General features: G+C 41.0%; 1 protein-coding gene and 1 long non-coding RNA gene across 2 annotated transcripts in view; one reads left to right on the plus strand and one right to left on the minus strand.

The window, feature by feature from the left end:
- Positions 1-20,290, plus strand: part of LOC106546814 (uncharacterized) — a 67,830-nt gene extending 47,540 nt beyond the window's left edge. Inside the window, exons 3-4 of the long non-coding RNA XR_001313389.2 lie at positions 18,913-18,987; positions 20,214-20,290. This is a non-coding gene — a long non-coding RNA (uncharacterized LOC106546814). The remainder of the gene's footprint in view (positions 1-18,912; positions 18,988-20,213) is intronic.
- On the minus strand, positions 16,551-27,714 carry CDCA7 (cell division cycle associated 7). Its single transcript, XM_014063782.2, has 10 exons — positions 27,518-27,714; positions 23,928-24,050; positions 23,385-23,495; positions 21,736-21,981; positions 21,153-21,230; positions 20,171-20,359; positions 19,539-19,679; positions 17,875-18,024; positions 16,858-16,994; positions 16,551-16,681 (listed from the first exon to the last, which is right to left on the minus strand). The coding sequence occupies exons 1-10, from the start codon at positions 27,536-27,538 to the stop codon at positions 16,651-16,653; spliced, it is 1,227 nt and encodes a 408-aa protein (XP_013919257.1). The 5' UTR covers positions 27,539-27,714; the 3' UTR covers positions 16,551-16,650.
- Between the last annotated feature and the right edge of the window lie 4 nt (positions 27,715-27,718).

Raw genomic sequence — 27,718 nt, forward strand, 5'->3', positions numbered from 1 at the left:
CAGACCTAAGTTACTAACGACAAACTCAAATCACCGCTTCCTTAATTTCATTGTCTCCTTAAGTGGGGCTAGGTTTGGGTGTCTCCTACGCAGAAGAAACCCCTGCTTCTTTCTATTACTGTCAGCATCTTTTCCATCTTAATATCTCTCTGTGGTGATAAATAGCTGCATTCTGCTATAATAGAGTTTGACGTTATAAGTATAAAAGGAGCAACTGTCATTGCATTCCCTTTAAAAGAAAACAATGTGGTATTTATTCCAATAGGGATTTGAAATTCACTTCCTTCGGGAGATTTGTACAGTTTTGCTGAGGAAATAACAGCAAATCTTCGGCAACCTCTTGTGCTTCTCAACCCTATTTCCTTTACACCAACACAATTCACTACAACTTGTAATATCTTTTAATCCTTGCAAACTATCTGTTACTATTTCTATACATGCATTGCCTCTTATTCTTTGAACTTCTTACACCTCTCTCTCTCTCTCGCTCTCTTGCTCGCTCTCGCCTTTTTTTAGGATTTCACCACCTCTATCCTACAATGGCTTTCCCCTTTCTCTCTGCCCATTCACTATTCCTTCATAGATTTGTTTTGCAACTTGATGGTCATTCATTCTCTCTAGAGGACTAAACCACTTCAACAGGCTTCTTTTGTCCTAGTCACTTGCCTTTGTATTCGGTCCACATTCATTCCTGACCCTCTCTCTCCTTGTTTCATGGGACACACGTCTCAAGCACTCCATGTCCATTGCTTTCAATTTATTCTATCTTTCTCTGGACATCCTCAGCTCTCAGATTATAAAGCAAAGTGAGCAGAAGCAGCCTCTTGTACGCAGCTATTTTCACTCAGCTTAATAAACACAAAGTCTTCACAATACACCACCTAGTAGCCACCATCTTTCTACCAGCATTTGTATAACTTATTATTTCTCCATTTGTTTTCCTGAATTTAGTCAACTAAGATGCACACATTTGTCTACATCAGAGGTGTCAAACTCAAGGTTCGTGGGCTGGATCTGGCCCACGGGATGCTTAGATCTGTCCCGCAGGGCTGCCCTGGAAAGAGCAAAGGACTGGCCTGTGGTGCCTCTGCCAGTGAAAACGGAGCCCAGGAGGGCCACTCTGTTTTCACTGATAGAGGGCTGCAGGAGGCCGTTGCAGCTGAAAATGGTGGGCCCGGGCTCTGTTTTTGCTGGCAAAGGGCCACAGGAGAACTGCTCTCCCTAGTATCACCTTCCTTCACTGGAGACAATGGATCTCCCCAGCCCTGCCCAGGCTACCACAGGTGCCGCTGACACAAATGACATTGATCTGACCATGCCCACCCCAGCCATGCCTACCATGCCCCCCCAAGGTCAAACACAACCCTTCTGTGGCCCTCAATGAAATCATGTTTGACACCCCTGGTCTACATGGTCTAGTTCTTCATTGTTTGCTATAGTTTCCCTGTAAACACAGTACAATTTATCTATTATTTGTCTTAAATTATTGTGGCAGCCAACAACACAGCACTGCCTGCATACAAAAGGACAAGCCATGCCTTTTGTTATGCAGTAAGACCCTAGTAAGTCATCTCTGGTATCACAACAAGCATTTCTTAGATATTTATTCAAAAATGCATTAAGCAAACCAAGAGTACATCCTAGTCTAGAAAGAGTGCAGAGAAGAGCAACAAAGATGATTAGGGGACTGGAGGCTAAAACATATGAAGAACGGTTGCAGGAACTGGGTATGTCTAGTTTAATGAAAAGGAGGACTAGGTGAGACATGACAGCAGAGTTCCAATATCACAGGGGTTGCCACAAAGAAGAGGGAGCAAAGCTATTCTCCAAAGCACCTGAGGGTAGGACAAGAAGCAATGGATGGAAGCTAATCAAGGAGAGAAGCAACCTAGAACTCAGGAATTTCCTGACAGTCAGAACAATTAATCACTGGAACAACTTGCCTTCAGAAGTTGTGAATGCTCTAACACTGGAAGTTTTTAAGATGTTGGATAACTATTTGTCTGAAGTGGTGTAAGGTTTCCTGCCTGGTCAGGGGGTTGAACTAGAAGACTTCCAAGGTCCAACTCTGTTATTCTATTCTAAACCATCTACCTCCCCTGTCCAAAATGTGAGCATCAAAAGAGCATCCTTTTTCTTTTAAATGACGGTTTACTGCTGATTCTAGTCCTGAGATGTTGCTTCTCCTGTGCTGGGTCCTCCTCTTCTATAAAGGCTGCTTGGTTTCTCCAATGTAGAGCTCTGAACACTCCTCAACGCACTGGGATGCATATACTTCATTATTCTTTCAGTGTTTGGGACTGATCTTGAATGTAGACAAGCCTCTGTCTCAGTGTATTGGTGGGTTTGAAGAACACAGGTAATGTTGTATTTTCCAAATATCAGTTTTCGTTTCTCTTATGCTCTGGTCATGTAAGGAAGGACCAGATTCTTTTACTAGCTCTGAGTCTCAGATCTGTCTGCCATTTTTTGGGTTGAATTCAGATGCTGGGCCTTTATATCCACTACGAAAGTGGTTTGCCATTGTCATCTTCTGGAATGATATTTTCAACTTCTCCATCTAGCCTACAGTGCTGAGTTTTTGTGGTAGTCTCTCATCCAAATACTAATAAGCTTTTGTTGATACCAATCAAGGTCAGCTCAATATGCATTATTAGTAACTTTAATAATTGACAAAAATCTACTGGGGATTTGCAAATGGCCAAAGCAGCACAAGTTAATAGGCTTGTTTGCTAACTCAATTATTCACTGTTATACTTAGGAAATATTATGTTGATTATTTGGCCTTCTGAATATTTTATTACATAATTACAGAGTAGGATTCTCTTTAGATCTGGCAGTAGCTTAAGAAATAGTCATGAAATTTCAGTTGGTGATCCTGTTTGCCTGACCATTTTACCCTTATTAATAATAGCATCACCATGCTTTTAAGAGCCAACATGTTCTTTATACAAATACCTTGTGCATTTTTACTATAGGAAGAAAGGGCATCCCATCACTTGTCAACATCACAATCATACACACACACACACACACACACACACACACACACACACACACACACTCACTTCCTGACAGTTAGATGGAACTGACTTGTCCATAACATTTATTTTTTCTCAGCAATAAGTCCTATATCCAAAGATCAGTTCAACTTATTTCTTCATCATCAAAAGCAAAAGATAGAGAGAAGAATTCGGGATTCTGCAAAAACAATATTTGTCCAGTAAATACAGTTCCTTGAAATAAGGTAGAGTTTCATAACTCCTGCCTTCATAACAGGCTAAAAAAATAGAACTCTACTTCATTGATGTACCATAAATATATTCTAAGATCCAAATTAGGATTGGATCTATAGTTTAATTTATGGAAGCAGAATTCTGTTTGTGAGACACTTCCCATGGAGGAAGAGAATTATTGTTAAGCCTTCCTCATCACTGTCCTAATTCCTCCAGTGGAACAAATTTCGTGGAAATAAGACCCAGTGAGGTGCTCCTTGAGGAGTCATCACTGGGAATCAGTGAGAATCAGAAGATCAGTTCCTCTGACGGTTGGAGGATCAATATTTCAGCTGCAGAGGAGAAAAATAAGAAATCTTTAATGGAACCCAGGGGTCCTTCCCCTGATTACCTCAAATTACATTTCTCTTTCCTTCTGAAATAGATAGCATGGAGGTTGGTGATGATTATGTATTCCCTATAATTGAAGCAGCAGGCCAATTGTAAGAGGGCGTCATTGAAAGGTATTATTGTACATATGTGGATTTCTCAGATGCATCTGTAAACTGCTGTGGGAATAGAAGGCTGGCCAAGATGGACAGTCTCTTAATCTTGTGACTTCTCTCCTCTTGTCCCTGACTTTTAATGGTTACATAGCTCTCTACATCTGCATAGCAAGTATGAGGAAATCTTTCTTTCCTTATACTTGCCACTTTCAAGGGGCACAGTGCAGGGGTGGGTTCTGGCCGCCCGTGGCCTGACAAAACCGCACTCGTCAAAATAGCGGCGACAAAACCGCGTCGCTAAAGCCGCGACGTCATCACCATGATGTCATCACCGCAGCGACAACAGCACGGCGGCAGAAAGCCGATTTAAATTAAGGTAAGGGTTAGGATTAGGTTTAGGGGTTTGGTTTAGGGTTAGGTTCAGGGTTAGGTTTAGGGTTAGGTTTAGGGTTAGGTTTAGGGTTAGGGTTAGCGTTAGGGTTAGGGTGCTGAGTGCTTTGGAAGGCGCGGATTTGCCCTCCGTGGTTATGTCGTCGCGCTAGGGTCGCCTTTTTCCTTAGCGCTTCAAACAGCACGGATTTGCCCTCCGCACTTATGTCGGCGCGGATAAGGGCTTCCCGCTTTTGTCGGTGAACCCTGGCCGCCATTACTACTGGTTCGGTGCCTGAAAAATTCTGTGCGTGTGTATGCATTTGTACGTGAAACAATCTGTGCATGCGCACAACATTAAAAAAGGAATAAAAATTACATTTTTTCAATGAAGTTTGTTTTGCGCATGTGCAGAAAATCAAGATGGTGCCACTGAAGATAGAACTGTTACGGTCACAGGTCCGCCGGAGTTACTACCTATTCGGCCGAATAGGTAGGAACCCACCTCTGGCACAGTGGCTTACAGGTGAGACTCAGAAGGTTAAGAGTTCAATCCTAGGTAGTGGCAGATGTTTCTAGCAGGTGCAAATATCTGCTCCAAACTCCACATAGGCATCAGGAAGGGCATCTGGCCAATAAATGCTAATCTCAGTCGCCCCGATTCCTCCCCAAAACACAGGATTAAAGGGTCGTAAAAAGAAAAAAAAAACATCTATTTTACTTCATCTTAAGGGAGTCTTCTCCTTCGCCTGAAATTCCAATACGTGAATGAAATGCTAAAACTCTGCCTTCAGGCATGTCTTCTATATACCGTAGTCACTTGCTCAATTAAAAAAAAAACTCAAGCATTATTCTTCCTTGGTTGTTGAATGTGATCCATTCTCCATTAGCACCACAGATCTTTCAAAGGCATCTAGACAACAGAAGCGGGGTGGTGTAGCTGAGGAAAATCTTATTCCGAGCTTCAGAAAAAGGCTAACAAATATATAAGGAAGAATATGCAAGGCTTCTCAGGTTTTACTTTAACCACAAGTTCCCCTTGGTTTAATAATAAATGCCAGAATGCACTTTCCAATGACCCAGGCAAGCTATAGGTTCAGTGAAAATGTCATATCTGCACAGGTTCTGCCCACAGTCACAGGACTAGCAGAGATAATGAAAGGAAGCCGAAGCCGCAACAGGCAATTGGTTAGCATTTGAGACCAGTGTTTATTAGACAGTCTGGATTTCCATAAACAAGGCAGGAAATCCCAGGAACTTATTTTTGTATTTTACCTGCTTCCGATATTGCTTGTTATCACTCCAGGCACCTTAGGGACCGCTCAGTAGTGTCTGTTTTAACTAGATTAGCGGCTTCTGCTCTGAGATGAGGCTGTGTTGCCTTGGTGCAACAGGACAGTTCTCCCCTCAGGAGCCCCACTGGGGAAAGTCTCCTTTTCTGGAAAAGAGGAGATTCACTTAGGCAGCATCATTTTCAGAAGGAAAACAAATCCATGGTGTTTTCTTTTAACCACAGTACACAAAGCTCTCGTAAGGCTGAATGTGCTGCAGTCCTATTTTACTCTTCTGTTAGCATATGTGACTGTAATTCGGTGCACGTGTGTAATGAAAAAGAAATTATTATTCCTCATTCGGTCTGGAGTGTAAGAGTTATTTTGACATATTGGAGCCTAGAGTTTTGCTATAAGATGAGCAGCCGTAAAAATCTTTTAAATAAATATTGATTCTTGGCGGTTTTGATTTTAAGTGGATAAAGGTATGGTGTACAGTATCATGTTAAGCAGTGGTGGGTTTCAAAAAATTTTAGAACCTCTTCTGTAGGTGTGGCCTGTTTTGTGGATGTGGCTTGCTGACCATGTGACTGAGTGGGAATGGCTTGGCAGTCATGTGATTGGGTGGGCATGGCCAACTTGTAAAATGCAGTGAAACTCACTTAACAATGCTCTTGCTTAGCAACCAAAATGTTGGCTCAGAAACTCTGGCATTTGAAGCACACAAGTCTTAAAGCTGTCAAGTTACAAGACCCTTGCACCCTTAACCCTTTAGGAAAAAAAAACCAGGGATGTTCAAACTTGACAGCTTTAAGACTTTAAGATTTAGATAGGACTCTTAGAGGCAGGCAGGGCGATAGGTGAGCCAGCCAATCAGTGAGCGGCAGGCGGGGCAAGCGTGGTGCAGGCGGGAGGTGGGAAGGAGCTGGAACCGGTTCTAAATGGCATGGTAGATTTGTGGAACCTCTTCTATAGAAGACGTTAGAATTGGCAGGAACCCACCCCTGATGTTAAGGGAACAAAGGTAAGATGTATAATAATTCCATTTCTCTATGTTCTTTTTAAAATTTTTACCCTCTGGATCTTTCTGTCAGTGTTCCCTATCTACTGACTTCATCCGTTCCTCTGACAGTTAAGAGGATTTTGCTTTCTTAAAAAACGACAATTTAAAATAACAGAGGAGACACAAGAAAAGTTTTTTTTCCGAACACCATCATTCTGCTAAACAAATAATTCTCTCACCACTGTCAAACTATTCACTAAGGCTGCATTACTATTACTATTAGTGTTCTCATCGTTCCTATCATCCATCTCCTCCCATTTATGGCCGCTTGACTGTAATTTTGTTGCTTGTATCCTTACGATTTATATTGATATTGTTTCCTGATTGCTTATTTGTACCCTATTACTATCATTAAGTGCTCTACCTTATGATTCTTGACGAATGTATCTTGTCTTTTTATGTACACTGACAAAAGACAAATTCCTTGTATGTCCAGTCACACTTGGCCAATAAAGAATTCTGTTCTATTCTAGATAGATACTTGTCCGCCAGACCGCAATTCAGTAAATAGTTTAAAAATCTTCGATTAGCTAAGATTCTGCAAAAAAAAGAGAGAAATTCTTCAGCGTTCCGTAAGTGGATAAAGACAAGGATATGCAGGATTCATAACATGTTAATATTTAATCATTGCCTGATGCTGCAATTTACAGGAGTTACAAACAATTACATTTCAGCTCACCAAGATTTCAGATTGTATTTAGAACTTTGATATCCCACAGTTTTCTGCTGAAATTGTTCCTGGGAATACAACATCCTCAGGCAATTAGTCAGTATGTATCATCCTTTATAGGATTATATTAGATTATATCCCTGTTCTGGCTCCTACATTCAATTCCCTAAAAGTGTGGACCTTTTTTTCCCAATATGTACCCCATCCATTCATTGTGTTGTGTCATGGAATTTTTATGCTGTTGCCCCCTTGAGTTTTTTTTTCCTGAGATACTCGACCTAAATCACCTGATAGCTCCTCCTGTGTTGATACATTTTTTGGCTCTAATCAAGGCCAAAACAAAATGCTTCAGGAAAACAGTACAAAATAAAGAGCTAAAGAAGCTTCTTGGATGAGAAGCAAAATGTCTTCAAAGAAAAATCAGAAAGTCCTGTTGCCTCTTGAAAAAAACACCTTTGGGAGTACAAAGTAAAGTGGTTTTGTTAGTTGCTTATGCTCTTTTTGTGGCTTTCATTAGTTTGGAACAGAGAGATGGAATGATCATCCTAGACTTCAATTTCAAAGGCATTAAAATCTCTGATTTATCCATTTATGTTGATGAGCAGTCCCATCTTTAATTCTTAGGGATCGTCTAAAACAGGGGTGTCAAAATTGATTTCATTGAGGGCCACATAAGGGTTGTGTTTGACCTCGGGGGGGTTGGGGTGGGCATGGCCAGAGTGGGCGTGGCCAGCTAGATGTCACTCATGTTGGGGACACCTTTGGTGGCTCGAGTGCTCTACCACCGAAAATGGTCTCCCAAGTTCCGTTTCTAGCTGCAGCAACCTCCTGCAACTCTCTGCCAGTGAAAATGGAGCCTGGGAGGGCTACATGCTGTCCTCCCGAGCTCCGTTTTCATCTGTGATGGCCTCTGTTTTCGCTGGCAAAGATACTGCGGGCCTGTCCTTCGCTGTTTCCAGGGTGGCTCCATGGGCCAGATCTAAACACCCTGCAGGCCAGATCTGGGCCCCCAGCAGTGGTGAAATTCAATTTATTTTACTACCGGTTCTGTGGGCATGGCTTGGTGGGTGTGGTGTGGCTTGGTGGGCATGGCTTGGTGCATGTGGAAGGGGAAGGATACTGCAAAATCTACATTCCCACCCAACTCTGGGGCCAGCCAGAGATGGCATTTGCCGATTCTCTGAACTACTCAAAATTTCCGCTACAGTTCTCCGAACTACTCCAAATTTCGGCTACCGGTTCTCCAGAACCTGCTGGATTTCATCCTTGCCTCCCAGGCCTTGAGTTTGAAACCCCTGGTCTAAAATAACCCTCAGCCTTATTTAGAAAATCCCATTGTTTACCTAGTCCTCACTCCCTTCCTTCACTTCTATTCTTTCCCAGGTATCAATTTCTCTTCCTGGTCACTTACCAGTAGTCTGTTTTCCTTCTCAGCTGGTTATTAGGACTTCCACCTTGATAGCTCAGGAACATTTTATCCAGTTAACCTGGAAGTATTTTAGAGAGTTCCCACCTTGGGTGATTTTCTTAAGGTATTTATATGCCACTGTAAACTGGGTTTACCCAACCTGCTGACTCTTGCTGCCAGGGGATTGGTTAGTAAAATTTTGGTCAACAGTTTCCTGATTCTTGGGAAAAGAACGAAACTTTTTTGAAAATAAATTTTACATCTTTAGTTCAAGCTCCATCTCTTTTCTTCCATTTTTCTATAAGGAAACAATTCCATTTGAATAAAAGCACAAATGCTGGCATTTAGCACAGAAAGTAAACCATTGCTGAATATTCTGCATATAGACAGATATTCTCATACACGCAGGCTATTGTTTTGCAGAACTATTAGTTTGAAAAATAAAATCCGTTTTCGGCAGATTAGTGATCACCTCAAGTATATTATGAGACAGCTTGGTTTAGTGGTAAAATCACCAGATTAGAAAGCTGGAGACCAAGAATTTCTAGTCCTGCCTTGACCAATAAAAACAGCTGGGTGAATTTGGGCCAGTGACTCTCTGTCAGTCCAACTCACATCACAGAGTTGTTGTTGTGGGGAAAATAGAAGGAAGGAGTGTTGGATATGTTTGCTGCAGTGATTGGATTCAAAGAATTTTACTACTGGTTCTGTGGGCGTGGCTTGGTGGGCATGGCTTGGTGAGTGTGGCAGGAGAAGGATACTGTAAAATGTCCCTTCCCTCCCCACTCCAGGGGAAGGTTACTGCAAAATCCCCATTTCCGATCAGCTGGGACTCGGGAACCAGAGAATAGATGAGGGTGGGGCCAGAGGTGGTGTTTACTGGTTCTCCGAACTACTCAAAATTTCTGCTAACGGTTCGCCAGAACTGATCAGAACTGGCTGAATACTACTTCTGGTTTGCTGCCTTGAGTTATTTATAAAAAAATAATAAAGGTAGGATACAAATAAATAAATCCTCTTTACAGATGACTAATCTATATGCTAACCAACTCCCAGGAACTCGGGTTGGTTTAAATGGTTAAAACACTTGAAAACAAGAAATACAAAATACAAAAACACAAAAACAACACAAAACAAAGGAACAGAGATGGCAGAGGAAAAAAAAAACTTTTCTCTCCCTCCCTAGCAAGGGAAAGGAAGGAAAGGGTATTGGCCATTCTACCAAGCATCTAGGCCAGACGTCTCCAGCCTTGGCCACTTTAAGCCTGGTGGACTTCCACTCCCAGAATTCCCCAGCTGAGGAATTCTGGGAGTTGAAGTCCTCCAGGTATAAAGTGGCCAAGGTTGGAGACCGCTGATCGAGGCAGAGAGCCAGGTTTTCAGAGCCTTTTGAAATACCAACAGGATGGAACCGTTCTCTCTGGGTCAGGCTAACCGGTAGCAGCAGCTGCGGGAGGCTTCACCCACCCGCCCCAACATCATGCGCGAGCACTGCGCATGTGCAGAAGGTGGGTGCGCTCACATTTGAGAACCGACAGGGAAGGTAAGTGAATCCCAGGTAATGGAACCCTTCAAAATCTGGGTTGGGATGTCCAAGTTAAACAGGAAATGTGCAAACGAGACAAAATATAATCAAATGCATTTTAACCAAATCGTTTTGGTTTTTTTTTAGAAATTCCAGGGAGCCGATAACCTTAAATAAGTATGTTCAAGGCATATTTTGAGGCTAGCTAGTATGCGTTCACTGCAACTCAACTAAATACAGCTCAGCATCTGTCCCTGCTTCCAAAGCAGGAGAAATGGGGGGGGGGATCTCTTCCCTAATCAAAGCAGCTCTGCTCTGTCGTTTAGTAGTACAGCTGCTTCTCCTCCCCCCTTTTTCTGCCTGCAAGGAACAGATTTTCAGAAATCCAATGCAGGTTTGCCAGAAGATTGGATTCTCTGCTGAAAGAGGATATTGTTGTGCTTCAAAACAAAAGCAAAGCTGTCTTTCTTGGGCTTTCAACTACAGCTTTCTACAATCCACTATCCTTCTGCTGAGCAGGATTTTACATTAGGGGAGGCAATGTTATGGAGGACTATTTTAGAAAAGGACCTGTATAAGGTAAGGTGACCAGACGTCCTGCTTTTGGTGGGACAGTCCCACTTTTGAACAATTTGTCCCACGTCCCGCGGCATATTTAAAAAGTCCCGATTTTTTGGTCGGCTGTGCACGTGGCAAGAAAACATCGTGCAGCAGTTTGCAACTGCCACGCAGTGATTTCTACTGTCACAGGCTCCGGAAGCTGGGGAGCTCCTTTGCAGGCAGCTAGAACTGGGGATTAGTGGTGTGGGGTCAGGTCTGCGGAGCGGAGGGCTGAGCCGAGTGAAGCGAGGTTTCTTTTTTGAGGGGGAAGTCCCGGCTCGGCTGCGGCTCCCGAGCACCCTCAGCTGTGGCTCCATTCCCCAGTGCTCAGTCCCAGTCCAAGCGGCTCAGCCATCGGAAGTTTTTGGGGGGGGGGCGCTTCTCTTGGGCACCGCTCTCCCTGCAGCCATGCCGATCTTCCACACCCGCACCATCGAGAGCATCCTGGAGCCGGTGGCCCAGCAGATCTCCCACCTGGTCATCATGCACAAGGAGGGCAAGGTAGACGGCAAGGCCATCTCGGACCTCACCGCCCCGGTGGCCGCCATGCAAGCCGCTGTCACCAACCTGGTCCGAGTGAGCCGAGGGGAGACAGGTGGGGATCCGGTTGGGAGAGGCCGGCAATGGGGGTGGCTTTTGAAAGGGTTGGGGGGTGTTGGGGGAAGGCAATCAGGGGAAGGCTGTTTTGCAACCACCAGGGAAGTCCCATCTAAACTTCTTGGTTCGCTCTCCCCAGCCCGGAGCAGACCGTTCTCGGGAAAGCCGGGTTCTTCCTCCCTACCTACCTTCTCTTCCCTTCCTCCCTTTCCCCTTCCTCCCTTTCATCTCCCTCCCTTTCTTTCCTTTCTTCTCCTCCCTTTCTCCCTCCTCCCCTTCCTGCTTCCCTCCTTCTTTCCTTCCCTATCTACCTTCCCTTCCTTCCTTCCCTATCTACCTTCCCTTCCTTCCTTTCTTCCTTCTCCCTTCCTTCATCCTTCCCTCCTTTCCTTCCCTATTTACCTTCCCCTCCTTCTTTCCTTCCCTATCTACCTTCCCTTCCTTCCTTTCTTCCTTCTCCCTTCCTTCATCCTTCCCTCCTTTCCTTCCCTATTTACCTTCCCTTCCTTCTTTCCTTCCTTCTTCTCCCTTTCTCTTCCCTCCCTCCTTCCTTCCTTCCCTACTTTATCTTCCTTCTTTCCTTCTCCTCCCTCCCCTTTCCCTCCCTTCCTTCTTTCCTGCTTTCTTTCCTTCTCTACCTTACTTTCTTTTCCATTCCTTTCCTTGCCCTCCCTCCCTTTCTTCTCTCCTTTCTTTTCTTCACTACCTCAACTATGAGTCCAAAAGCTGCTTCTTGGATGCAATTCTTCCCGGGGAGGGGAAGGGAACCCAGCTACTGCACTATTGATGGATGTGCCTGGACTGATTTTTGACCCCCAAAATAAGGACTTGGCCTTATTTTTGAGATGCAGGAGGCGGCAAGCATGATCAATTCATGGCTGCTGCTGCGTTGCAATATTTTTGGGGAGGTCTCATTTTGGGGGAGGCTTATTTTAGCGCATGCGCTCAAAAGCCCGATTGGGCTTTTTATCCGGGGAGGTCTTATTTTTGGGGAAACAGGGTAATATTTACCTCCAAGATTTTTACCGAAGTTCTATCAATTCCAACCACTATCCCAATCCCATATTTCAGACTTCCCATTTTGTATTTACACTCAAGTCCTCTCCAGGACTGCCACGAAGTTGATTCCTACACCCAAGAGCAAATCCTCCCGAGAGCTGTTTGGATATCAGGCTTTTTCAACAGCCAGTCCTTCCTCGCAGGTAGGAAGCACATCACAACTCATTAGTAATTTACTGCTACAGTAATTTTTATAATTACTGCCAGGAGGCTTCATTAAATTTGATCTAATGAATAAATATTGTATTTTCAGTGTGATTACCAGCACAGCTTAAGCTGTGTGCCATAAACAATTATTTTCTTCCATACACAGTGCCAGCTACTACTGATTTTTTTTTAAAAAAAATTCAGTGTTTAATCTCAGGTGTCAAGGGTTACAGGGCCATCTTATCTCTTGATCTAAAGTTAAGATAGCAAATGAGAAAAAAACCCTGCTAAAACCATGAATAACCATAGTAGCAAAGTATGTTTAATACAACCGGGGAAAAAATGATTTTGATGTTGCTTATATAGGCAGGGTTCTAAAAAGCTACCTTAATTCAGCCTGAGGATTTGAACAGGCAGATCAGCAAATTTAATTCCCCACTCCCTTTCAGCAGTGCAATACTATGGCGGGAAAATGCCGTTATTTTATAATAAAGGCAATTTCCCATATATCATTGGTTTGGATTGAAAACCGCTATGAAAAATAAGGTACAAATGATTAATTACATGTTCCTAGGAAATGGGGTAAAGTTGCGGATATAGATCTTTCTGGATTAAAAGCAAGGCTCATTCACAATGGCTGGGAGTTTGCTTTGTGATGCAAAATAGTACAGCCTTCACAGATACACTGGCGGATTTCCTGGCATCTCTAATCAGTATGAGTTTTCAATTTAGGGATTATCCCAAGTGCAGGATATAAAACGTTAACTCATTCAACAGAACCTGCTTTCAGAAGTGAAGATCCAACTAGGTTCTTCAGGTCAGAACTACAGCTTCACTTTAACTAAAAAAATATCGTCTAGGAGAAACAAAAGTACATACACTATATTGCCAAAAGTATTCGCTCACCCATCTAAATAATCAGAATCAGGTGTTCCAATCACTTTCATGGCCACAGGTGTATAAAATCAAGTACCTAGGCATGCAGACTGTTTTTACAAACATTTGTAAAAGAATGGGTCCTCTCTGGAGCTCAGTGAATTCCGGCGTGGAACTGATAGGATGCCACCTGTGCCACAAATCCAGTCGTGAAATTTCCTCGCTCCTAAATATTCCAGTCAACTGTCAGCTGTATTATAAGAACGTGGAAGTGTTTGAGAACAATAGCAACTCAGCCACGAAGTGGTAGACCACATAAACTCATCCAATATGTGTGTGACCGCACAAATGCGCTTCTGGAAGAATGGTCAAAAATTCTCAAACACACTCCTGAGCCTTCCCAGAAGAGTTGAAGCTATTATAGCTGCACAGGGTTAATATGCGAGTAAAGGCAGGTGAGCGAATACTTTTGGCAATATAGTGCAGCATAGCTTTCCATTCTAATCTGGATATTTTTCCCAATATAAAATCTTGTCAGTGCCAATTAGCTTCACTGTTAGGCATGCAATATATGGGGTTGTCAGAAAAGCTTAAGCCTTTTAGTAAAATGTTTTAATCTGAAGAGTTGGTACCAGTCTCCCTGAGTTTTGGCTACCATAGACTAACACAACCTTTCTCCATCTAACGCAGCTATCTGCACCTGCCATCTAGATACGTTATATATAACCGTGGCCATACTCTAGATGGGAAAGATCGCCTGTAGAACATTACAAGACAAAGATCAAAGCTGGGATTATTAAAGGCAACTTTGCCGCTGAAAAGGATGAGGAATGTTTACTGTATTTTTTGGAGTATAAGACGCACCAAGGTTTTGAAGAGGCAAATTAAAAAAAGTAGTTTTTGCGCTCTCTAGACCTCCCCAAAACGGCCAGTTTTTCGCCAAAACGAGCTCATTTTTTTGTCCCAAAAAAGGGCATGCACAGCCTTTAGGAGGCTTAGAGTGCTCCTGGGGGCTAGGGGGGCAGAACTGAGCAAACAACGGCCCATTTTTCACTCATTTCTGCCCTACCCAGTCCCCTGGAGCACTCTGCAAGGCTCCTAAAGGCTGTGCATGGCCATTTTGGTGAAGGGGGCAGGGTTTCGGGAGGCAAAAAAAAAAAAAAAAGAGCCATATTCAGTGTATAAGACGCACCCAGATTTTCAGCCTCTTTTTTTGAGGGAAAATGGTGCGTCTTATACTTTGAAAAATACGGTACTTTAAATCTATTTCTCTGCTACAATTGTGTGTGTTTTCCCCCCTTGCTGTTAATATCCTGATCTGATTACAATTAAATATGTGGAAAATCTAAATACGCACTGCAAGCAGTTTTCGTACAGGATGAGAGTCATGCATGTTTCATCCTGCACACAAAATATCAGTGCTGAAATGAACTGGGACCTCGGCACACACAGAAGCACAAGAAACAATGGCCTTTTCAGCCCACTGCTAAGCAAACTTTAATTAATCAAAATTACATTTCATATATAAAAAGTATCAGGTTACAGTATTTGTCAAATTACTCTAGGGAAAAGACTTGAACAGTGTTACTGTCGTTTGCTGCATTTAAAACAAATCATCAGGAAATAAGAGCCACATATGAGTCCAAGCATTTTAACACCTGTTCATGAAATATAAAAAAATAGAACCACAATTTTAGAGACAAAGCAAAACAGCCAATGATTTTTCACCCTGAAATGTGCACTATGAAAATTATACTTAAACCCTTTGTGGGAAAGATGATATTCTTAATTCCATTAGATTTCATATTGTATTGAACTGCTTACAAGTGGCACTTAGTATGAGTAATATATGGGAGAAAGTCTTAAAGGGTCTTGGCAATCCAAGAAATCTGTTCACTTCCCCTCTTGCAGTTTATTCAATACTGATGAATTTTATATCCAATGCGCTTTGGATGGGTAGCCTTTTATCCAGTTAGCACAGCATTTAAGCAGATATGCTACTAGTTAGTAAATGAAAGCCACAACCTCCACCTATGATTGATGCACAAGCTCCATGCCTTATTAACCAACATAGTTTGAAATATAACCAATTAGGATCCTATCTACATTACAACTCATGACACTGTACTGTTCATGGTCACTTCTTTAGACAACAGAGTTTATCAAATTGTTGCCTGAAACCTTTTATTTACAATTCAATATGCAGACCATGCAAGATTGGCTCCAGCATAAACTGTGATGGAAGACTTGTCAATCCCTATCTACAATACACAGTTTTTGAGAAAATGTAAGGCATGATGCTTTATGTATCAGGGCGAAAGAAATTATGGTAAATAACACAATTTAGAATTACTTGAACCTGTCTGCAAAAATCTAAACAGCAAAGAAACAGTTTGCTTTAACAACTTGCTTCCAGCTAATTATTTTTGGATTTTTGCAGCCCTAATGAAACTTTCTTCCCAAACTCTCTTCCTTTTATATATCAAGATCTCAGGAACAATAAACTTTAGGATCAAACCATTTTCTAATTTTTCATAAGTCTGAATCTTCTCAAGACCCTTTTAGTCATACTTTCATTGTAAGTACTATTTTAAACACAACAAAACATAGTCCTAAGCATGACTGATTAAGTACACTTCACATTTATTGATTTAAACCATTTCAATTACTATCAAAATTTTGAACCTAAGGAGTTATCATTGCTTCTTTCAAAAAAAAAAAAGTTATCAAGAATTTAAGTTGCTTTGCAATTAGATAATCACTGCTGCTATTTACAATAGCTTTAAAAGCTAGTGCTTGATTCATCGCTGAATCTACTATACATGACAACTGCAAATGTAGATACAATGAATGCCTCCCCAAAGACTTTCTTTCCAACAAAGGGGAAACAAAAATTGGACTCAGCTAGCATTAACAATAGTTAGGGATAATGTGACAGCGGCAGTTCCAACATTAACGTAAACTCAAGAGTTGCATGGGGAAAGTACCTATGCAAACTGCCACCAGAAAATCTCATACAGTGAGATTCAGAACTATAATGGCAAGTACTGCTTTTGGTTGGTTATCGCCTTTGTATGAAGCCGCTGCTACCCAATGGGTTGAATGAGACCTCTACCTGCTCTGCGGGATACTAATTAAGATCCAGTAGCATTCATCATGAAACAGGACTAAGAAAGCTTTGATTTATGACAAACCGTTCTCCTGCAAACTTGGAACTTCAGTCAAAAGTCACAATTTTTGTTCCCCTTTTTTTTTAAAGATGCCAACCATTAATAAAAGTGAATTCTCAAATCAGGCAATCTAAGCATATGCGCTGAAGATTATTCTGGAATTGCTTCAGAAGTTCATTCTTGCATTTCAAGTTCTTGTTTTAGACTGTAAGGGGTGAAAAAAAAATACAAAGTCAAACTAAGGTAATCAACAAGTAACTTAATATTGTTCTAAACATGAAATGCCTCTTTGAACCTGGATCTTCATGAATGCATATGTGCATTCTTGCCAGTAATTTGTATCTATGTCCCAATTCATGAAGAAAAGAAAGTGAAATTTACCTTTTCAAGTAAGCATGGACATTATCGTATCCATGATACTTGGCTAAGTAAACCAAAACACCAGTAGCACATCTTCCTTCCCGCTGCCGACAGAAGCTACAATTGCAGATCCCACGGCAAGGTGGGCAGTACCAGTCCTAAAAGGAAAAAAGGAGAGTAAGAATGAACTATAGGTAGATTCAATTTAATTCTTGTTTCTATTAGACTATGATCCCGCTAGAATACCCTGACAGTATCACAATTCAGCTAGAACAGGAGTTTCAAACTCACGGCCCCTTGGCGGGATGTGTCATGTGGTAGCCACACCTACCCTATTTAGCAAAGGGGAGGGGGAAATCCCGATACCTCATGAGACGACCCTGAGCTAGAACATCATAAACGTATTACACATTTTAAATAGGAAATTGAAAAAATATAGGTTGACTTCATTTGCCAAATGCCCCACGCAGTTAACCATTCAAAGTTATGACAGTGCTGAAAAAGATTTTCAGGAACAAGATTTGCATTTATTATCTCTCTCATGTTTGCTATAATAATCAGTTGTATATGTTGCCCTATACCAGGGGTGTCAAACTCACATTCATCATGGCGGCGTCACATGACGTATTGGGACTTTGACAGCCCTGCCCCGTATCATTCCCCACCCTCTTCATAAACCAGGGAGATTAGAAAAAGAATACAAGAGTAAGCAGGCACACAAGGAAGAATACCCACTGAAAAGAATCAGCTAGTGCAACTGCCTATTGTCCTCATTTACTCTCTTTCCATTCCTCTCCAATGAATACAAAAATTAATTCCATTCTTGCTGAATTATCCCAATACTAGGATGAATGTCCCAAAGGACAGGAGAATGAGGGAAAAGAAAAACTGAACGGGCATTTCATTTTCCATTTAACCTGCATCACTTAGTGACAGAATTGTGTCCCAATTTTGGTCACTAAATGAGGACCACCTGTATTTTTACTTTTTTATGAACTTTAGCATGCATTCAAGCAAACATGAAAATAAAATAATTACTGGATCCAACAAGGCAGCCCTGACTTCTTCTCCATAACGATTACGAAGACAAGGCCCACAGAATTGGCCACGTACTCCAAGACACTCTGGGTTCCGGCAATTTGTCTTAGTATCTGTCGTTTTCTGACGACACTGGTGACAGGTAGAACCCTATTAAAGAGAGCAGCAAAGGCAAAGGATACCAAGTTGATTGTTGTTTTGAAAAAACATTGCACGCTTGTGCCCATCTTAGTGTGTTTGTCATATGGACCGAGTGGTTTATTTATACATGGTCTGTTATAGTGCAAATGTTCACACATTTTTTAACATTTTAAATTTAATTTACCCTTTTATTTTTATAAATAACTCAAGGTGGCGAACAATACCCTTAATACTCTTTCCTCTTATTTTTCCTACAACAATCCTGTGAAATGAGTTGGGCTGAGGGAAAAAGACAAACCCAAAGTCACCAGCTGGCTTTCATGCCAAAGATGGGATCAGAACTCAGACTACTGATTTCTAGCCTGGTGCCTTAACCATTAGACCAAACTGGCTCTCTATACCAGTAGTGGGATTCAAACTTTTTTACTACTGGTTCTGTGGATGTGGCAGGGGAAGGTTACTGCAAAATCCCCATTTCCTCCTGATCAGCTGGGACTCAGGAGGCAGAGAATAGATGGTGGTGGGGCCAGTCAACGGTAGTATTTACCGATTCTCAAAACTACTCAAAATTTCCAGTACCGGTTCTCCAGAAATGGTCAAAACCTGCTGAATATCATCTCTGCTCTATATATATTGCACTAAGCCAAAGCAAAGCAACCGCCTTATGGCTTAAAATTATGGACACTAAATATCTTCTAATTGGGAAAAAAAAATCCAGAATTTATGCATTTGAAGTTTATCTAAGTACCAATTGCTTCAGCCCTTTATTTTGTAAATTAATCAAATTTAAATAGCAGCAAGCCAAAAGATGCCATTACATCTGAACTGGGTAAACTAATATTATTTTTAGAATTTATCAATGAAGCCACTACATGTGAACCTCCATTTTATTACCAGGTATGAACCATCACATTTAATCTGGAAGAGGGAGCAGAGATGTCCCGCATTTAAAGTTCTCACCAACACGCACAGGTAATGGTAACCCATCTTTTTTTCCTCTTTGAAAGTTACTTTACTGCTTGAATAGGACTTTTTATTTTCATAGCAACAATCTTGAGAAATAGGTTGAACTGAGAATGTTATTGGCCTGAAGTTACTTCAGTGAACTCCCTGATCAAATGCGAACTTGGGAGTTGGATCTCCCCAATCCAAATCTTCAACTATATTTGTCATGTATCAAATATTTCAGCGAAGTCTACATGAAGTGAAAAAGATCCTCCACTTTAAAGCATTATTTGGCTAGGTTTTTAAACTCTACCTGCTCTGTTTGACCTCATAACTGCAAAGAATCAACTTAAGAAAACTTCCTGGTATTGGAGTTTCTGCAATTATGCAGTAAGTGATACTAGAACAAAAGGATCAGATTCCTTTGGCCCTAACACTGGGAATGGCAGGAAATATCAGCATCAGAGTGTAGGATCAGGCTCTAGCAGAGAGAATCAAAGCAAGAACGATGCACTATCTATAACATAATTTGGACAAAGCAAACCAAAGGGCTGAATGCAGAACATAAGTCATCTTACTGTTGCACGGTTGTAGACTTTCTCTTTCACAGTTTCGCAAATATTATCCAACTCTTCCTCAGTTATTTCCTCCACGGAACGGATGACATGGGGAAGAGTCATAGCACTAGTGCGCTTTCTTCTGGGTGTGTCCCTTTCATCCTGAAGAAAACAGTACCGTTGGGTTAAGCCAAGCCATTGAAGAGTTCCGCAAAGCACTGCAATATTTATGTCCCTGCATTTCTTAACCAAAGTCTTGGATCACATTAAGGTGGCTTGTTGGTTTTAGCTCAGTAATTGTACAATTTCCCCTTCATTTTCAATTCTGAAGATGCTTTTTTTCTTGAAATACAGTAAGGGTTTTCATTTCAATCAGGACAAAGCCAGATTTCAGCCTTATGTTTTTGAAGGGCTCTAAAAAACAGATACGGCCAGGAACAGTGGCAAATCTTGCTACTGAATTGTCTTGGCAATCAAGCCAAGGTGGGCCATATATCCACGGTTGTGCACTGTGCGAAAGACAAAAAGAGCCTATTGGCCTAGCTTAATTATGACTAGATATGGCTGTTTTATATGAAAATCTTTATCTAAATCACCTAGGCTATTTAAAGATCAATTTACTTGGTTGCTCAAAATAAATATCACCAACATACCTCAGAAAAATCGTCAGCCATTTTCCTTCTCACTAACATGTAGGGATCATCCTCATCTTCCTCCATAGACATGGAATCTGGAGGACCATCAATTAGGGATCTGGATCTTGTGTGAGGCCTAGAACTTCTTTCTGGATTCCTCCTTGGAGCACTTCTGGGAACTGATTTCCTTGGACTACGCTGGGCTTTCTTGGATGAGGATAAAGGTAACATGGCCATGTCAGACAGGTATGTAACCTTAAATTATTTATAAGCTACAGTACATTTCCTCAAATTTAGCCATTTACTCCTCTCTAAATTTAAACTACAACAAATTTAGTCTCAGATAAAGGTTCACAGAATGGTCGCCTGCAGCTCTAATGAATGATACCACTCAAATATAATCTGGCCCAATTAACAGAAGGGAGGTACAGTGTAAAACTGTTTTCATCTACTCAATACCCTTTTGATGCATATACTTCTATAATTCGGCCATTGTATTTATCGGTCATCTATTTACGCACTATAAAGTTAAAACTTCTTTTGTATGGCCATTCAGTGAGATCATTAAAATACTAAATGATAGTATGACTTTGCAGGAAATGAAAAATAGGATAGAATTGATGCTGCTTAGATTGTGCGTGCATGTTTTTCTTATAAGAGATAGGTTATCTGTCAAGCGTCCACCAGTACCTGGTTTAGCGTGGTTTGCTAATCATGGACTTGGTTAAGCAAGATCCAGAAGTGCATGTGTTTATTTTAAAAAGACTTTTGACGCATTAGCTTTAAAAACTTCCTGGTATGTCTAACTGAGCACTGAAATTCTATAGATGGGCAAATCAAAAAATAATTACAAGTGCCAATTATTTTATATTATAGTAAGGCAATGGACTTTATTTGCTCTAAGTTCATCAATAAACAGGCTTTAAAAAATAGAAATAATACTTGTTGGATAACTATGAAGTAAGCCAGGAAATTAATAAAGTATGCAAGTGTGATTTACCTGAGTAGGAGTTGCGAATGGTCCTCTTTTAGTAAAAATTCCAGACACACTTTTTAATTCTTCCATTAACTTTGCAAGCTGTAATGAAGAACAGGAAATAAATAGTGAAATCTCAGATTGTACATTAAAGAAACTGTATAGACATTTATTCAGAAACACAACACATACAAAGACTATTTATAGAGGTGATCAGATTACTGCATAAAAACCCTTTAGTGATCAAAATCTTTGGTCATCTCTATGAATACGGGGACAAGTACAGAGTAATGAACAGGTCATTATTCTTGATCCATTGGACTTACTTTTCCAATTGTTTTGGAATTTTTCACAAAGTACTCTAGACCTTATTCAAATGGCAAAGATGGACAAAATTGAAGGAATGAGATTAAAAATGCCTGCATAATTGTAATTTTGAATACTGTTTAAACTGCCTGAGGTTGATAATCAATTAAGTAGCATTAAAATAATTAATGAAGCAGCATCAAGAAGTTGAATGTGTTTTTATAATGAAACCCAAGCCACAAAACTAATTCACCATTCAGAAAAAAAAACCAGATTCTTGAGGACTTTCTTTTATGTTTACCATGGCTTTGTTCTCCTTTATATTTAAAGCTCTTCTCTCCAAGAATTTGGGTCCACTTTCTTCATCAGATTCTGCCTCAGTGTCCAATTTACAGGAAGGTTGTGAAGCTGGATCTGTTTTACTCTTTCCCCTCTTAGACCTTCGGGGTGGGAACTTCAGAGCAACTTTAAGGGGACCAGCACTTTTCTTAGGCCATTTTCGTGAACATTTCTCTGCTTCTTCTTCTTCGGAATCTGTCCCCAGTTTCTATTATACATTCAAATTAAAAAAAAAAAACCATAGTAAGCCACTTGTATAGTTAGACTGACAATCCCAACATTTCATGGACCCTACTACCAGATCAAAGAGTGAAAAACCTGTGGCTAACTTAACACTCTTAAACTACTCTTTATCACTGTCCTTGCTAACCAGAACTGTTGAAAGCTGTAGCTTAACAACATCTAGGGTTACAGGTTCTGTATCAGTAATTTAGAGCCACCATCAGAGCACAGATATTATAAATTTTCCTAATTAAATCACTTCCTCTTACTTTTACATTCAGTTGTTGACCTTTGCTCTTGACTTGGAAGAATTAAGAAAAAAAATCACACTGAAAGATACTGCTGTAATGTCAGATTATATGCTGTTCCCCTGCTGCAGGCCCTATTGGAACACTTAACCACCTGCACATAAAACAGCACTATTTTTCTAAAACAATACAGAAAGGAGTTTCCCGCTTTATATGGGGCTAAATACATCAAGCAGAAGCTTCTTAGAAGGTCTACCAAGTTGCCAAGCCCCACTCTTCAAAGCTTTGACATGCCCAAGAAGATCATTAGGAAGTGTCTTCACAGTTCTACTAAATATAGTGTCTAAAAAGATGGAGAAGGGAAAGCTTATAAACACTGAAAAGGGGAGAAACAAGGGGTAAAATGACACCTGAAGGACACCAAGTAGACCAAAGAATACTTATAGCAACGGTTCACATCTGGCCCCCATCACTGAAGGACATTTAAGTACCTGCCTGCCTTTCAGCTTTTCAAATCAGAAGTTATTATTCCAGGCATAGATCCTGGGAAGGGCAAAGTGAGGGTAAGTTAATCTTAGAAGAGTTTTTCTTTATAGGTATTTTTAGCAGACATTAGAAACTGGGCCTTCTTCATCCTTCCTTCTCACTTTTCCAGCTTTCTTCTGTTAAAAGCCAGCAAGTCACCTCACTGCTCACATTTGGAGAGCTTATTAAAATATATATTTTCCCTAAGGTAATAATTACTTCAGAAAATATATGCTATTCATGATGTTAAATGATGTCTACCAGTTCATTTTTAATGAGCTTTCTTTTGCAGCTTTGTTGTGCATAGCACTTTTTCAATGAAGATATAGCTGATAAGTTTACATTATTGGAACCAGCATAAACATGGGCAAAAGAGTTACTTCATCGCTGTCAAGAATATTATCCCTTTAGATCACAAAATTTACCACAATATGGAAAAGAAGCTCTAATTTTACATAAGAAGACTAAGATTCAATCCTCACGTGCAAGAAGGCTGATAATTTTCAGTTCCCTTGCTGGCCTCTTTCTCAGACTATGAAAGTTGAAGGAATTTGGTCTATTTCGGTGTGCAAAATAAGGACAATAGTAATTAGAAAGTTTAAATGTCTCAACTCACCAGCCCATCTTGAATCTCACTTTCTGAAAAGCCACAGAAAGATTCTTCATCTGAATCCTCGTAAAATATTTTAGCCATTTTTTCTGCAACTTCTGGCTTGAATGTTGGTTTCTTAAAGAGAATAAGTACACTATGTGTTTCTTTCTGTGTTTTTTTCCTCTCTCGCTTTTTTAAAAAATGAGAAGCTATTTTCCATAAACTGTTCTGAGAGCAAATCACATTGTACAAGTGCACTACAAGAGAATAGCTTTTGTAACAAAGAAAAATGGTTCAGGAGGTTTACAAATGGTTTCAGAGCTTTTATAGCAAATCATCAGGCATGTTAGGTTAGGCGACATTTCAAAAGGATAGAGTAAGTGGCTAATCTACCTCCAACAATTACTACCTAGGAGCACAAGGAAAGAAGTGAAATGAAATTAGAGTTCATACTGTATATTCATATAACTGCTGTACAGAAATGTAAGCAAAGCATTTTAATCACAAATGGGGTATTTCTGAACACCACACATTCAATTTCTGTTTATTCCTGCACTTTTTACTTACCGTGTTTGCAAAATTATCAGAGCCAAAACTGTCACAGCTATCATCAGAGGATGAAGACGTTTCCATAGGGATTAGCCTAGTATTACGGAATGCTGTGGATTTTCTCTTCCCTGAAAGGTTGCCCTGTAAAATGGACAATGACAACTCAATTAATTACTATAATGTGTTTTATGTAGCCTGGATTAGTAAAATTAAACTAATCTAGTTTAGCTACAGACTAGACTGAAGTACACATTAATTTGTAAAAAAGGAGACTTTTTTGTGCCACTATGGTAAAACATGCAAAATCAGCAGGAGAAAATTTTACTAATGACATGTATTTTGGAAGCAATACAACTCTCCAGACATATACTGCACTTTTATGGGACTTAAACCCATCTACAAAATATAGTAAGGGTATAGTTGAAGTTGAAATTGAATTAAAATGTAACATTCTTTTATACTATCGGCTTACAATTAAGATAGCATAACAAAATTGTTAGCCTTATTTTCGCCATGGGCAACTCATATGATAGTTTCAGTAAAGGGCGGCCATTTATCAGCTCAACCATTCTTGTTGGTACATTACCACAAGCATAAATAATTCAGATTTAGCCATGATCTCCCAAAAGCAAGATCCAGTTTGGGATTCCATAATTGTATATCTAACTTGATTCTTGTCTTTAGGATGGCAACCTAAAGGTTTATCAGTCAGAAGTAAAATGTGATTATTAAGATGAAATAAAAGATGCCCCACTGTGTAGGCTACAGATGTCAAAATCTTTGTGCAAAATAATCATATAAATTTTCCACTCCAAATATTTTTTCACCATATAAAACCATTTTATCACTCTATTCCAACTGTAAGTATATAGATTTATCCTCCCCAAGAAGCAGTAAGTCCCAGTGGATCTCGCTTCTGAAAAAATATGTACTGTAAAGGACAAATAAAAGTTAATTGGATGTCTGGATTAGATAGCTGTTAAAAATGAAAAGGCTTTATAAATGCAGAACTGTTTTCTAAAATGGAGGGTCTTTTTAATCAATAAATGTTATAGATATTGTACTGAGTCACTAGGACTTAAGAGTCAATATACTAATATTGGAAAACAGGAGAAAAATATGGTGGGAAAGGAATCACTCAGCTAAAAAAATGGGGAACTGTCAAATTACTAGGATTGGCAGAATCCACAACACACTTTTAAGGTAACAATAATGCCAAAAAGATAATGTGGCAACTAAATTATGGTATCATCCTGTCACCATAATCACACCTCCCAGAAAGTGTCTCATTCTCTGAGGCCTGTGAATAAGTAAACTGTGAATAAGACAATTAACCAGATTTAAAAAGTCCCAATGTCTCACATTAAGACAACAGAGTGCCAATAAATCATGTTTCATGGATGTCTTTGAACCAGGAACTCAGGCTAGCCCACCTCACAAGGTTGATTTGAGAATAAAATCATTGGGACGTCACCATTTACACAGCCCTGAGAACAGGGAAGGGAAAACTAAGTTGTTGTTTTTCAAGCTCAAATGGGCTAAAGAAAAAAGCGAATCTAAACAGGTTTAAAAGAAACTTCAATTCAAAACTGGAAAAGGATCTCTATAAAGGAACTGACCTATTTACATGTAAAAATAGGCGAACCACAAGTTGAACCACAAGTTGTGGCTCGCCTATTTTCCTGTACAGATTTACTGTACTGTATTGTACAGTAAATCTGCAGCCTTCTCTCCAGCCAAGACTAAAAACTACTTATTTCTCCATACTGAACCTCAGGCCTAGGGCATTTCCGTTTCTTTTTCATCCCTTTCTTTTTTGCACCACCAGAGAATACCAAGAAGAAAAATCTCTCCCTTGCTGAATTACTTCTGGCAAAATTATGTCCCACAAACATTAAATCTTGGATTAAAGAACCTAAAAGCCACTTTTGCAACTTTCCCTAAGAAAGGAGCACTCCATATATGAACATCAGCCAAACCACTGGTCTGATTATGTATCGGACCAATTATTTATTATTTCTATGCCAGCTTTCCTTGCCAGGAGCTGGCAAACCCTCCTTCCTTCTTACAGAGGAAATGGGCGAGTCTACCAAGCGCGCCGTGATCCCTTCTCAAAAGGAAGGGCTTCGGTTTCCTCCACCCTCTTTTCGCGGCATGGCTCGAAAGGAAAACGAGCAGAGATGGTGGGATCTTCGGGTTTTTGACCCCCCTCCTCCCCACTCCGTTGTATCCAACTTCGGCGCTGAAGCCACCCCAAAAATAAAAACTCAGCTAAGCCAGACAGTCGGGGGAGGGGAGAGAAAATTTGAAGACATCGATAAGCGCGGGAGAATGACTTTTAAGTTTCCCTTCCCCAACCCACTTCTCCGGCTTCTTTCTCCCTCTCCCCCGCCGAAAGAAAGGCCCCAAGAGACGAAATTTATTTGCAATGAAGTTTATTTGACTTGGGGGTTTTTTTCTTCAAGCGCCCCACCCCCCAAGGCATAAGAGGAGCAAGTTTTGGGAGGGAAAATACTTTGGGGGGCGCCTGGCGGTGAAACAAAGGATTACTGCCTGTTGATGGTTGCACGCCGATCTGGGGAACAAACAAACAAAAAAACAGATAGGCGGGAAGAGGGTGTGTAAATCGCCCTGAGTTTGAGAGCCTGCAGATTTGCCACGCGGGGACCTCCCGAAGTTTCTCCCAAGTCAAACCAGAAGGCTCTCTTTATACTACAGTATATAAGAACTAAAGGCTCGCCGCTTTACTCCCGAGTTCCAGATTCTCTCAAAACATCTGGAAGGGTGGAAAGTCTCATTGCTTGAACGAAGCGTTACTTTTGTGAAGTTCCTGGTCGACTTCAAGCACTCCTCTCTCTTCCCACCCACCCCTTAAAAAAAAGCCTTACCTACTTAACGTGCAGGGTTAAAACCCTGCCACGTGGGGTGGGGAAGAGCCCAACCGAGCAGCCGTTTCCAAAGGCGGGCTGACTCTCCAGCCTTTCAACCCCGAACCACTTCCCTTCGTAGCTTAAGGCTGGTGAGCCATGTGTGCCGGCTTTAAACGGCAAGGTGGCTTGCTCGCTCCGAATGGCGCTTTGGCCACGCAATGCAAACAACTGAGGAGCGGCAATTCAACGCATTTGCCCAATATATACTCAGCGGTGTATTAACCATTAAGCAGGCGAAGCACGTGCTTAGGAGAGAGCCAGGCCCTAAGGGGGCACCACAAAGTTGAGAAAGAAAAAAAAAACAATGAAGATTTTGCACAGTATGTACAAAGGGGGGGGGCATCAAGATTTGTCAGTGCTTAGGGCACCAGCGAGCCACTGAATATGCTGGCTGAAGCCCGAGGGACGCTAAAAGCCAAAGACACCGTATTGCAAAGTTTACATTTACTTCCCCCTCCCTTCCAATCATTCCACATCCGTTCCCAGTCCAACGTCCCCGAGGCTTTCCCCGGCCAGCCCATAATAACTCTAACCTCGGATCTTTGCAAACTCTTCGGATGAGTTGATTGCACCGCCCAGCAACCCAAATCCCGCGAGTTGCTTACTTCAGCACTTACTCCGGAGTAAAACAAATTTTAAAAAGTAAATGGCTGCAGGACAGTCCTGCGCTGCGCTCACCTGCAAGCCGAAAGGGTCCATACTAACTGCAGAATGGCCACGCGTGGAGCTCCCGAAGCTTCTTCCCGAGTCAACCGCAAGACTCAGACTCGCGCCAAAGCTACTTAGAATTTCGCCGGAGGCGGGGATTAAATACGGTGGTTTTTTTCCCGCGAAAAGTGCTGCGGTCCTGGAAGGTACGAGCTTTGCTTTTCGCAGGCG

Source organism: Thamnophis sirtalis, unplaced genomic scaffold, assembly GCF_051295495.1.
Source record: "Thamnophis sirtalis isolate CommonGarterSnake01/CBP01778 unplaced genomic scaffold, rThaSir2_p1.2 scaffold_1, whole genome shotgun sequence".
NCBI classification, from domain to species: domain Eukaryota; kingdom Metazoa; phylum Chordata; class Lepidosauria; order Squamata; family Natricidae; genus Thamnophis; species Thamnophis sirtalis.

Coding starts and splice junctions, on each gene's coding strand:
- CDCA7 (XM_014063782.2), bottom strand. CDS start 27,538: ATGGACCCTTTCGGCTTGCAG. Junction 20,360..21,152: donor CATTCGCAACTCCTACTCAG/GTAAATCACACT, acceptor TCCTCATCCAAG/AAAGCCCAGCGTAGTCCAAG. Junction 16,995..17,874: donor GGGCTGCCTTGTTGGATCCA/GTAATTATTTTA, acceptor TTTTCCTTTTAG/GACTGGTACTGCCCACCTTG.